The sequence below is a fragment of the Cnephaeus nilssonii genome, assembly GCF_951640355.1.
Source record: "Cnephaeus nilssonii genome assembly, chromosome: 19".
In the NCBI taxonomy this organism is placed as follows: Eukaryota; Metazoa; Chordata; class Mammalia; order Chiroptera; family Vespertilionidae; genus Cnephaeus; species Cnephaeus nilssonii.
Window position 1 is genome coordinate 12975302 of NC_137090.1, and position 12891 is coordinate 12988192.

The window sequence follows — 12891 nt, forward strand, 5'->3', positions numbered from 1 at the left end:
GGCAAAGCAGCCAGAGCCGCGATTCTGAGGTAAAACCCAGCGCCTAGGTCCACGCTCAGCAGCTTCAGCCAATCCTCGCCCTGGACGGAAGTGACGTCATCGCGCGTCGCCGAGGCGGAAGCCAGACTCGCCTTGGGTCAGGTCGCAAAGATGGCGTCCTCCGCTTCGGCTCGGCCTTCGGCCGGAAAGCGAGTGGTGAGTCAGGATGAACTGCGGCGGTTGATGAAGGAGAAACAGCGTCAGAGCAGCAACAGGAAACGCATAGAGTCTCCCTTTGCGAAGTACAACCGTCTGGGGCAGCTGAGCTGTGTCCTGTGTAACACCCCGGTGAAGAGCGAGCTCCTGTGGCAGACTCACGTCCTGGGAAAGCAGCACCGGGAGAGAGTGGCCGAGCTGAAAGGCGCCAAGGAGGCCACCCAGGGGCCGTCCGCCAGCGCAGCGCCTCCGTCTGCCAAGAGGAAGGCGCCGGACTCGGACAGCCACGATGCCAAAAGGCCGAAGGCCTCCCCGGTGCCTCAGGTACAGCCCTCCACGTCCGCTTTGCGCACCAACGTGGACAAAGCAGGAAAGGAGTCCACTAGAGCGACGCCCGGTAAGGCTTCGGCACTCGGTTTACTCCCTGATTATGAAGAGGAGGAGGAAGAGGAGGAGAAGGGAGGAGAAAGACCAGAGGGGGACGCCAGCACGCAGCCGCCCGACACACAGGCCAAGGAACACTCGCTTTCCTCCTCGCTGGAGGCAACAGGTAGTGGGCTGCCAAGAGACTTCTCGACTACAAATCCTCCCAAGGCCCCTTTAATTCCTCATTCAGGGTCCATTGAGAAAGCAGAAATACACGAGAAAATAGTGGAAAGGAGAGAGAACACTGCGGAAGCATTACCGGAAGGTTTTTTTGACGACCCTGAGATAGATGCGAGGGTGCGAAAGGTTGATGCCCCAAAGGATCAGATGGACAAAGAGTGGGACGAATTTCAAAAAGCCATGAGGCAGGTCAACACCATTTCCGAAGCCATAGTTGCTGAAGAGGATGAGGAGGGACGGTTGGACCGGCAGATTGGGGAGATCGATGAGCAGATAGAGTGTTACCGTCGGGTGGAAAAACTGCGGAATCGCCAGGATGAAATAAAACATAAGCTTAAAGAGGTCCTGACCATAAAAGAGCTGCAGAAAAAGGAAGAGGAGAATGTTGGCAGCGACGATGAGGGAGAACTGCAGGATTTGTTGTCTCAGGATTGGAGGGTGAAAGGGGCTTTGCTATAGGATTTCAAGGACCCAATATTTCTAATACCTATAAAAAGTGCTGTCTCTCCATATACCGGTTACTCCATCCTGGAGGTTGTTGCAGTACAATATGAGCCTGTGAAAATAGCACTTTGGAAAATTGGTGTAAAATATTTTTGAGGTAAAGTTTTGACAGTTTTTCAGTGTTACATGTTAAAATGCCAACTTTTTCACATGTTTACGGATTTAAATGTATAATTTGGGGTTGGAAAATCTGTAAGCTGTAAATATTGTACATAGTTAAATATATTTACTTAATTCTGTTTTTGAAATTTACAAATTAATAGAAGTAGGACCAACAGACAAGCTTTTTGATGAACACCAAATGTATTGGGACCCCCCTAGTTCAAACTAAAGAGGGTGGGAGAGCTTTCGTTGTTTTTAAGAACACTACACATAGATTCATAAGTCATTCACAGCTAATCAATTCTCTGTATTCTGTTTCAAACACATGCTGTAGGAGAACATGGTGAAAAAATATATGCCAAACATGACCAGCCTCCTTAACCCAAAGTTTCTCTCGAGTAAACCAATGATTCTTGGATGTAGGTGCACATCAAGATCACCTAAGAAGCTTTTATTTCAGAGAGGAAGGGAGAGAGAAACATCAATGATGAAAATCATTGATTGACTGACTCCTGCACACCCCCCACTGATGATCCAGCCTGCAACCCAGGCATGTGCCCTTGACTGGAATTGAACCCCATCAAAAATGAGTAGTAATAATAATAACCAAGGTTTATATAGTTCTTACAATATAGGTGAGGCAGGATTCTAAGTGCTTTACATAAACTCAGTCTAGTTTCCCTAAAGCCCAGGTATTATGGAGGAGAGGAACAGAGATAAGGTTTGAAAAAGCTTTGAATACTTGATGGAAGAATTCTTCCTGTAGGCAATGTGGGAAAAGTGGAAGTGTTTGAGCAAAAAATTATATCTGCTAAAAACTTATGGAAGATGACTCTAGTTGCATTATATACACTATAATATCGTATATAATAGGGAATATATATTCTGTGTAGAATGGAATGAGCATAGATGGGGGAAAGAAAGCTGGTAAACTACTTCAAAACTAGATTTTTAAAGTATAGTAGACTTTGATTAAGTATGGATTGAGAGAAAAGGAATAGATTTGAAAGAATTTCACAGGGAGAGCTAACATTTCAGTGACTAGAAATGGGGGGGGGAGGGGAATGAGAGATCAAGATAGAATTGAAAGGTTAGGGGGAGTTTTTTAGTGTATATGCCTAAAAGAAGTTATCTAACACTTATTGAGAATTTCATTATCTTATTGTTTTTGGTAGAAAGTCTGCTTTCTTGAGCTGTCAGCTGATTGGTGATAGCAACTTCAGTTTGATAACATAGCATGGGCATGCCTGCCTCAACTGTATGAAAGAAACCACTTACTCAGAGTTTTCTATCATTCATTGTTTATTATTTCAAAAGATGAGAAGGTACAAAGATGGGCTTGAATGGTTGGTCCAGTTCTATGTTGGCTTAAGAGGCGAGGCTAATGATCTAGAGCACTGTCCATTTAAAAATATAATGCAAGCCACATATATTTTTTTAACTTTTCTAGTAATTGCATGAAAAAAAAGAAATGCAAAATTATTTTAAATAAATTTAACCCAAGTATATCCATAATACTAATGTTTCAACATGTAATCAATATTTAAATGCTAGTGAAATATTTTACAACTTGGGGGTTCTACATTTATGAAATTTGGATGTGTCTATCACATCTCAGTTTGGACTGGCCACATTTCAAGTACACACTAGCCCTATGTAACTAATGGCTACCATAAAGGACAGTGGAGATTTAAAGAGAAAGGTATACAGATGGAGCACTGGCTAGTGGCTTAGTGGTTAGAGCATTGGCCCATGCACAGGAGGGTTTCAGTTCAATTCCCAGTCAAAGGCATGTACCTGGGTTGCAGGTTTGATCCCTGACCCCAGTCGGAGCACATGCAGGAGGCAACCAATCAATGTGTGTCTCTCACATCAACGTTTCTCTTTCTCTTCCCCCTCCCACTCTAAAAATCAATAGAAAGATATCCTCGGGTGAGGGTTAACAAAAAAAAACAGGTATATAGGTGGGAAAATTAAATATGCTCAGAGATAGTGGGCAGAACAATTTACAGTAGTGTTCATTCCTGACAATGGGAGTTATTGAAAAGGTAGATTATGAACCATTGTGGAGGCCCTCAACTGCCATGCTGTAAAGAGTTGGAACTTTCTCTAAGTTAACTGAGTTGGTTTTTTTTAAACAATCGCTATATATATATATATATATATATATACACACACATATATATATATATATAGTTGTTTTTTGTGTTTTTTTTTCCCCAGAGAGGGAGAGAAACATCAATGATAAGAATCATTGATCAGCTGCCTCCTGCACGCCCCCTACTAGGGATCGAGTTCACAATTACGGGCATGTGCCCTTGACTGGAATCGAACCCAGGAACCTTCAGTCAGCAGGCTGACGTTCTATCCACTGAGCCAAACCAGCTAGGGCAACAATTGAGTATTCTTGAGGTTGTTGAGTTCTCAATTATAACACAGTTAAAGAAGAGCTTAAGCACTGCCAGGTATGTTACCACACACATAAACCCCATTGAGTTTTTAGGAAGTCCAAAAAAGCTCTCAAAATCTGCTCCCGGTGCATGAGTGATGGGGCCCTGACCAAAATCAAGTGAATCCTTGTTAGATCTGAGAGCCATATAAACAGCTACACACATTGGAGAGCTCCTTTATACCTCTTTGAACTGTGTCAAATAGGTTTTGGCATTAGACTGAATACCACCAATGTTCCCAAATTGTGAGAATTAATCCCAAGATTTCTTCCAGTCCCTTGTTCTCTTTTTAGAGAACCCCATAATTTAGCCAACAATACATTAGAATTATTATAAATGCTAAAAGGTAATCCTCTCACCCACTTACCCGTTTAATACAGTTCCCCTACTTGAAGAAGAAAAATGCTGATTTCCTAACTAGCCTTCAAATGTACATTTGCCCAGTGCCTTGCAATCTACAAAATGCTTTCATTTAATGATGGAAGTAATGACTACTTGTTACATGCCAGGGAACAAAATAAGAGGCTGTGGAATTAAAATTGCATGAAAAAGAATATAATTTAGACCTAAAACCTTTAATAGTAACAATTCCTAGATTAGTATGGAGTAACAGGAAGAACAAGAAAATTGGCAAGAGAAAATAAGACACAAGTTCAGGTTCCCATTCTAGCTTTTAATGGCTAGTGATCTTGGGAAAGTCACCTCTCTGAACCTTAGTTTGCTTCACTGTAAAATGATGATACCTCACAGGGTGTGGTGAGAATCAAATGACATGTGAAAGAATGGTAAAAAAAAAAAAAAAGTGGTAAAAAGACCAACCTGACTCTTGAGAGTCAGAACCAGAAAGAGGTTTAAAAAATTAAATGTATTTTTATTGCTTTCAGAGAGGAAGGGAAGGAAGAGAGGGGGATAGAGAGAAACTTCAATGATGAGAATCAGTGATTAGCCGCCTCCTGCATGCCCCCCAACCCAGAATGGAAGTGCTACCTCCTGGTTCATAGGTCAAGACTCAACCACTGAGCCATGCTGGCCAGGAATTAGAGCAGATGGTTTTGTTGATATTTAACTCTTAAATCCTTAATCATGCCATGAGTCAAGTGGCATCTCACCTTTTAAAAATTTTTAAAGTTGCCTGTCTAAAGACAGAGATGGCCTAAGTGCTGTTACTTTTGCTTGCAAGGTTTGCCCAGGAAAGTGACAGCTTTCTTAGTGTAATTATGAATAGTGTCACCTTTCACTCTCAATAGTATTCCTTTTTGGAGAGGAGAAGGCCAGAGACAGACTCACCTAAAAGTTAGATATCAGAAAACAACAACACTGGAAAGCCTTAATGGATGTAGTATGCTTCCTGTTTATGATGCACCAATGGGCTAGATACTTGGCTGGGTGTTGTATGGGGGGATTTGAGTAAATAGATGGGTAGGAGTGGTGGCTGGAAAGATGACTTTAGATTTCTTTTTAATACTAAGATCTAGTAGCCTGTACGATACCAGGAATTTAGAAACTTTACATTTGAATAGGGAGAAAGAAAAATCCCAAACTACATCCTATTTTCGATCTACCTTTCCTCCCTCAATGATCTCCATCCATACCCATGGGTTTAAATATCACCTATATATTGACGACTCACAATTTATAGCCCAAGCCTTGACCTTATTCCTGGGCGTCATCCTTCATTCCCTTTTCTTAGTCCCCAAATCTACTGCATTAGTTAAGTCCTGGCTGCTATGCCTCTAAATATGTCCGGAACCTGTCCACTCCTTTCTGTCTCCACTGGTCCTAGCCATCCCACCAACATCTGTTGCATCAATTGTTGTCTATTTCCCCCTCTCTAGCCACAGTCTGTTACCAACAAAGTAGAGTGATCTTTTTAAAATTGAGGTAAGTCAGTCTGTCAAACCATTATATTTTTCCATCACACCTAGGGGGCGGGAATCCTGGTCCTTAAGCCTACTTGGTGCTCAGCAATCACTAATTCAAATGTCTACTACTTATGAACTAATGACCACACTCCCATTAAAGGAGGGTAGGAGGGGAAAGGCGAGCATAACTGATCTATGTTGAAACTAATTATCATTCAGGAATAGTGGCCTGGATGATCAAGTTGGTTTTTTGGTGTGTTCTGTGTTTGTTTTCTTATTTTTCAAGAACAATTGCAAGTCAAGATTGCTTTTGTTTTTAGTGAAATCTCAAACACGAGATGGGCTGAGTGTGGTCCATGGGTCCCCACTTTGTACCTATCTTCTAACTTCATCTGCTACACTCTTCCCCTTGATTCTCACTAGCTAACTTTCTTCTCCTCAGACATGCCATTTCAGGACCTGGGCCTGTGGTTCCCTCTGCTTGGAACCTGATTTCAAATAGCATGGCAGTCTTCTCAACGTTCACTTCTCAGCCCTAACGGCCCTTTCTCAGATGACATAAACGCCATCTTCAGACCTCACATTATCCTATGAATTCATTAACACTATCTTAAATTAGCTTATTCATCTGTACATAAATTACATTCCTCCCCCACCAGAATGTAAACTCCACAGGGCAGGTAGCTCACATGTCTTGTTCACAACTTAAAATAATGCCAGGCACATAAAAAATAGAGCTCAATAAATATCTGTGGAATGAATAATACCCACAGAGCAGAAAGTTGCTTGGAAAAGTGGTAAAAAGACCAACCTGACTCTTGGAAGTCGGAACCAGAATAAAAGTCCATTGAACAGCCTAAAGGACTTAGAAAGCTTTTCCTGGCACAGGAAGCCCTGACCTATTCTGAGGAAAGCAGCAGAGAGCATACACAACAAGCCCTGGGGTGTCATGGGCCACCTCTGCATCTAGCAGCTAGTAAGAATTCCTCATGGCACCAAACAAGCAAAGAGGGATGTCCATATGTCAGCGGGAGCTAGAGGGCAGTTCTGATTGCCTAGAGGCCTCTTAAGTGGAGAAGAGGAGGAATAAAGAGAATCAATGGCAGAGTGAGATCAGAGTCAGCAAGTACACATTGCCTCCCAGCTGCTCTCAGTCCTCAGTCCCCTTCCCTGCCATCACCATTTTGTTTGGCTCATTTTGCCTGTCACTTGGCAGTCAAAGCTACTTCAGAGCCAGTCGCTGCACTCAGCCATCCTTCAATGAAAGCACTGCCAGTCTGTAGGAGGAAAGGGGTTCCATCTGGCTGCACGTCCACTTTACTAACAGCATTTGGCAGGCTACAAGCGCACTGGGGAGCCAGCGGTCACCTTTAGGGGAGTTCAGAGGACCACACTGATTGGGTAGTAGATGATAGTGGCTATTGTTTTCGTTGTGTGTGTGTGCATGCGCGCACGCATGTTTTGTTAACTCTGCCAAGAGTGATTATAAGAGAATATCAACCAAGGTTGTCAGATTATTAATAATAGTTACCACTTACTGGATTCCTACATGTGTCTGGCAGTATGCTAGGGCTTGCCATACACCCTCTCTGGTCCTCACAACCAACTTGTATATAATATCTTCATTTTACAGATGAGGAAACATGCTCAGAAGTGAAGGAACTTGCTCAAGGCAACAATTCCAAAGTCCCTACTATTACCCTCATCATTATTTAACATGACTTTTATTTTCAAATCTCAACACCTCCAGAGTAAGTAAAATAATCATCACCTCTTACATTGCAGAAGGAGGAACACATAAGCCCAAAAGTGGTAAAGAATTATAAATTTATTAGGTCATCTGGAGAGCAGATGGGCTGAGCCCAAAAATGGTGCCAGCACCTGGGGCGGGGAGTCAGAGATTTTATTTTTTTTATTTATTTATTTTTTAAAATATATTTTATTGACTTTTTTACAGAGAGGAAGGGAGAGGGATAGAGAGCCAGAAACATCAATGAGAGAGAAACATCGATCAGCTACCTCCTACTGGGGATGTGCCCACAACCAAGGTACATGCCCTTGACCAGAATCGAACCTGGGACCTTTCAGTCCGCAGGCCGACGCTCTATCCACTGAGCCAAACAAGCTAGGGCAAGTCAGAGATTTTAAAGGACTCTGGGTGGGCTTTTTCTGGGCAGAGAATTCTCTGGGCTGGTCCAGATCCGGGGGGGGGGGGGGGGTGCAGGGGGGATAATGGTCTTAGGTCAAGTGGAATGTGGTCTATGGTAAGTGAAAAGGAATGCTGGTTGTGATGTAGTCAAAAGGTCAGTTCCCAGGGGAAGAGGGTATCGATCCAATTACTTGATCAGAGCTAACAGCCTCCATTTTAGACATCTTTTCGAAGGTCACTCAGCAAATTCATTGCCAAAGTAGGACAAAGATGTAACTTGATTCCCAGTCCAATAGTCTCTCTACTATTTAATAATAAAATGTGGAAAATGAGAGCAGATCCCCCAAAATAGCAAGAATTAAAATTAAGCCCTAACCAGTTTGGCTCAGTGGATAGAGCGTCAGCCTTCGGACTCAAGGGTCCCAGGTTCGATTCCGGTCAAGGGCATACCTTGGTTGCGGCCACATACCCAGTGGGGAGTGTGCAGGAGGCGGCTGATCGATGTTTCTCTCTCATCGATGTTTCTGGCTCTTTATCCCTCTCCCTTCCTCTCTGTAAAAAAAATCAATAAAATATATTTTTTTTAAAAATTAAGTTGATGCCAAGTTTAAGGGTGCTGTTCAGAGACTTTAGCTGAGTTGGAACTCTCTGCCCTGCCTTCCCCTGTTTCACTAGCAATAAATTTTACTCCCAGTAGTCTCCGATGGGAGCAAGAATAATGACTTCATTTCCCAGACATTCCAACTGGGAAACAACAGTTACACCGTGCCCTGTGCTCCACCACTTTTTAACTACATGCCTTTGGGTAAGTTACTTCACCCTTCATTTCCTCAAGTACAAAACAGGGAGAGGAATAGTTTCTACCTTCTGGGACTACTGAGAGGATTAAATGAGTTAAATGCATGTAAGTGCTTTTATTTTTTTAAATATATTTTTATTGATTTCAGAGAGGAAGGGAGAGGGAGAGAGATAGAAACATCAATGATGAGAGAGAATCATTGATCGACTGCCTTCTGCTCGCCCCCTACTGGGGATGGAGCCCACAACCTCTGGCACGGGCCCTGACCTGGAATCAAACCTTGACCTCCTGGTTCATAGGTCAACGCTCAACCACTGAGTCACACCCACCAGGCATTATAGCTTTTTTTAAACAAACCAGTAATCTAGCAAGTAAACGGTTTTCCTGAGTTCTGTGAGCTTCTCTAGCAAATGAATCAAACCCATGAAGGGGGTTGGGGGAAGCTCTGGCCTATAGCTGGTCCGTCAGGAGCACAAGCAACATCCTGGACTTGATGATCATCTGAAGTGGTGGGAATGGGTTACTCTTGTGTAACTGAGCCCTTAACCTGTGGAGTCTGACACTAACTCCAGGCAGACAGTGTCAGAATTGAATTAAACAGGAGGACACTCAGCTTGTGTCACAGAATTGCCTGGTGTAGGGAACCCATGCCTGGTGTCAGAAGTTAAGTAGTATTCAGAGAGTGTTGTAGGTAATGGAAATGGAAATGAGTTTCTTCCTTTACAATCACCAAGACCAAGACTGGAACAGGAGGCAGGAGAGGGAGGGCACACTGGGCTGCACAGCTGGAAGGCTTCAGTAGGAGGGCTTGGGTGGAAGCTCCCCGAGTAGGAGAGCAGAAGGGTAGGGGCTCTCCTGGTATAAAGGAAACGGTGTGAGGAAACGAGAGGAAGGAGTGTGCAACCTGATCTCCAACCTCTGCCACCACATCAGAGCTAGAAAACCAACTGTCACCAGTGATACCTAGCAACCAGCCCAGGGTCCAGTGGAAGAGGCAGAACTGAAGTTTGCTTCCCAAATAGGGAAATGATGTGTAAAATACATCTGCCCTTTGAAAGTTATTAACCTGCTTCCTAAAAAATGTAACCACCAGGCCTTCACACCAGAAAACCCAACCTAGAAATTCAGGGGAGATGGTAGCAACTTTGCCTCTTTCACTCCATTTCTGTGACCTCAACCCTGCACTGGAAACCCCTGTCCCTGTGCAATAGCAGCTATTCCCACAGGCATGCTGGACTTGACTCCTCTTTGCTCTGTCCTACCTCCACTGGCAGCTGCGGCACAAAGACAGTCACAGGAGAGACCAAGAAACCGCTCTGGTTAAGAACCAGCCTTGGTAGCCTTTATTTAAAAAGCTATGGGCTGCCCGGCCAGTGTGGCTCAGTGGTTGAGTGTTGACCTATGCACCGGTAGGTCATTGGTTTGATACCTGGTTGGGGCATGTGCCTGGGTTGTGGGCTCGATCCCCAGGAGGGGGCGTGCAGGAGGCAGCCGATCAATGATTCTCTCTCATCATTGATGTTTCTATCTCTCCCTCTCCCTTCCTCTCTCTCTAAAAATTAATAAAAACATATTTTTTTTAAAAAGCCATGGGCTGATTTGAATTATACATCTTTCTACAGCTGTTCCCTTTTAAATGTTTATCCTGGCAAACACCACCACCGTTTTTTACAACGTATTTTAATTGTGTGTCTATTAAGCAAACCAAACCATAAAATCAGTTCTCGGTGTTGAGATTTACATGATTCATAGACCAGAGCTTATTAAAAAGGGGATTCACTGAGAGCAAACTAGCCTCACGAGTGTCTCCAATCGTCTCTCCAAAGGTCTGAAGCCTTTTCCCTATTCCTGCCTATGGCTGCCGAGCTTCCAGAATAGCATAAAAAATGAACAGAATCTACCCATTTTCCAGTGGTTTTTTTTTTTTAACAATTCTGATGAATCTAAACTGGCAGTCATGTCATGCTATATTCCTAAAAGAGGGGGCCGAAACTCTGAGAGGCTCACAAACAGGATCAGTGCCCTGGAGGATTTGGGATCTAGGTCTGAGGGAAGGACTTAACCACCTTGGGATTTTGAGTAGGAATTGACAGGCGGCATCCTGCTTATTTGCCATCAAGGTTGTTCTTGATTTGCCTCATGAGTTTTCATCTAATAAAACTCTCCCTTCAAAAATGCACTCACACACAGATATATAAACTTTCAAGAGGTTTAAGGATACCCCAAAGCCTATCCACAGATCCCCTAGGGGTCCATGAGCCTCACGTTTCTTACTACTTTGTTAGCACCCAAATGTCCCTTATTTCTCCCCTACAGTAGCCACTTAACTCATGCCCAATTTCTCTACACAGCAGCCAGAGTGATAGCGATTCTGTTAAAACCTAAGTCAGTCCTGGCCAGTGTGGCTCAGTGGATTGAGCATCATCCTGTGCACCAAAGGGTTACTGTAAGATTCCCAGTCAGGGCACATGCCCAGGTTTCGGGTTCGTCCCCAGTCGGGGTGAGTGCAGGAGGCGGCTGATCGATGTTTGTCTCACATTGATATTTCTCCCTCTCTAAAATCAATAAAAACATTTTTTTTAAAAAATCTAAGTCATATCATGCTACTTCTCTCTTCAGTAAAATCCACTAGCTTCCTATTTCACCTGCAATAAAAGCCAACATCTTTACAGTAGTTTATAAGACCCTACAGAATCTATCTTGGGATACCCTGCTGACCTGCTCTCCAACTCTTCTCAACCTTGACTCCTGCTGCTCCAGCCACACCCACCTCCTTGCTAGCTCCCAACATGAGACACATCCTGGCCTTTACTTGCTGCCCCCTCTACCCTAGAGCTCCACGTGGCTCTCTCCTTCATTCTTTCCAGTTTTTACTCAATTGTCACTGCATTGGGAAAAAAGGTAAAAATAAAATTGAAATTAATTCTAATAATAGATTTTTACTTAACCCAATATATCCGAAATAATCACTTCAACATATAGTCAACATAAATATGTTATTAGATATTCTGCAGTCTTTTTTTGTTTGGTAACACATCTTTGAAATCGGTGTGTACTTGACACTTACAGCACATCTCAATTCAGACTAGCCACATTTCAGGAGCTCCAGAGCCACATGTGCTAGTGATGATAGCATTTGACAGCACAGAGCTAGGGAGAAAGATAGTTATGGGGATCTTCAAAACAACACTTAAATGCAGTAATAAGAGTATGTACAGGATCACTCAACTGCCAGAATTAGGACTTAAACCTCCAGTGACCTTCTAATCCCTTGTTCTTTCTGGGACACAATAGAGACTACCTCACTTCAAACAATGAGATCGTGGTTGGCCTCAACCAACCAAACTTAATATCTCCAAAACAAAACTCATCCTCTCACCTTGAATGCCTCCTCCTCCCTTCTCATCTCATTTCAGTTGATGGCACCATTTATCTACCTGCTCACTCAAGTCATCCTCTTTCATCTTTAGGTTAATGAGCACTTTGTCTAGAAGGTAATTTAAAATCTAAATGTTTATCAAAAAATGCTCCTTTCTCTCCACCCCAACTGAGCTTGTTCAGGCCACCTTCATCTGTCACAAGAACCTCCGCCCCCCACCCCCGGTTTGCTTGTCAACCTTGGACAGGAGCCACGCTTATGTATTATTCCAATTTTAGTATATGTGCAGCCAAAGCCAGCACCAAGAACTTTCTAATTAGTTCCCTTACTCAGTCTCTCCCCACACCCAGCTTCAACAGTAGTTACTACTTCATAAGGCCCTAACAGGGCTCTCCATCCCCTACATATAATAAAGGCCAAGTTCTTTTCACATGGCACATAACTCCCTCCAGGATCTCATCTTGGCTTACCTCTCTAACAATGCCCAATAGTTTGCCGTTTCTGGAACCTGAGCAAGTTTTACTTAACCTCCTCTGAGCCTGCTATTCTTCTGTAAAAATAGCCATCCTAATCTCTCAAAAAGCTGACCTGAGGTTTAAAAGAGATCATATAATACATTTTAAACAATACACAATCGGGATTACTCTCCCCATCACCTCTTTGCATTTTATATCTGCTTTGTCTACCGATTGCCTCTTTTCAATTCAATAATATTTGTAGAATACTTACTATGCGCTAGGCACTGTGTGGAAAGAAGACAGAGGGTATACAGAAAAGTAGGCTGAATGACAAACTCGTTGCCTTCCTCAAGCTCATTACAATACAGTTTCGCAACCAGTATCTTT

At 43.2% G+C, this 12891-nt stretch overlaps 1 protein-coding gene across 1 annotated transcript; it reads left to right on the top strand.

Moving 5' to 3' along the window:
* Nucleotides 1-105: 105 nt before the first annotated feature.
* Nucleotides 106-3475, top strand: ZNF830 (zinc finger protein 830). The gene has a single exon (XM_079799087.1). The coding sequence runs from the start codon at nucleotides 151-153 to the stop codon at nucleotides 1258-1260; it is 1110 nt and encodes a 369-aa protein (XP_079655213.1). The 5' UTR covers nucleotides 106-150; the 3' UTR covers nucleotides 1261-3475.
* The last annotated feature ends 9416 nt before the right edge of the window (nucleotides 3476-12891 follow it).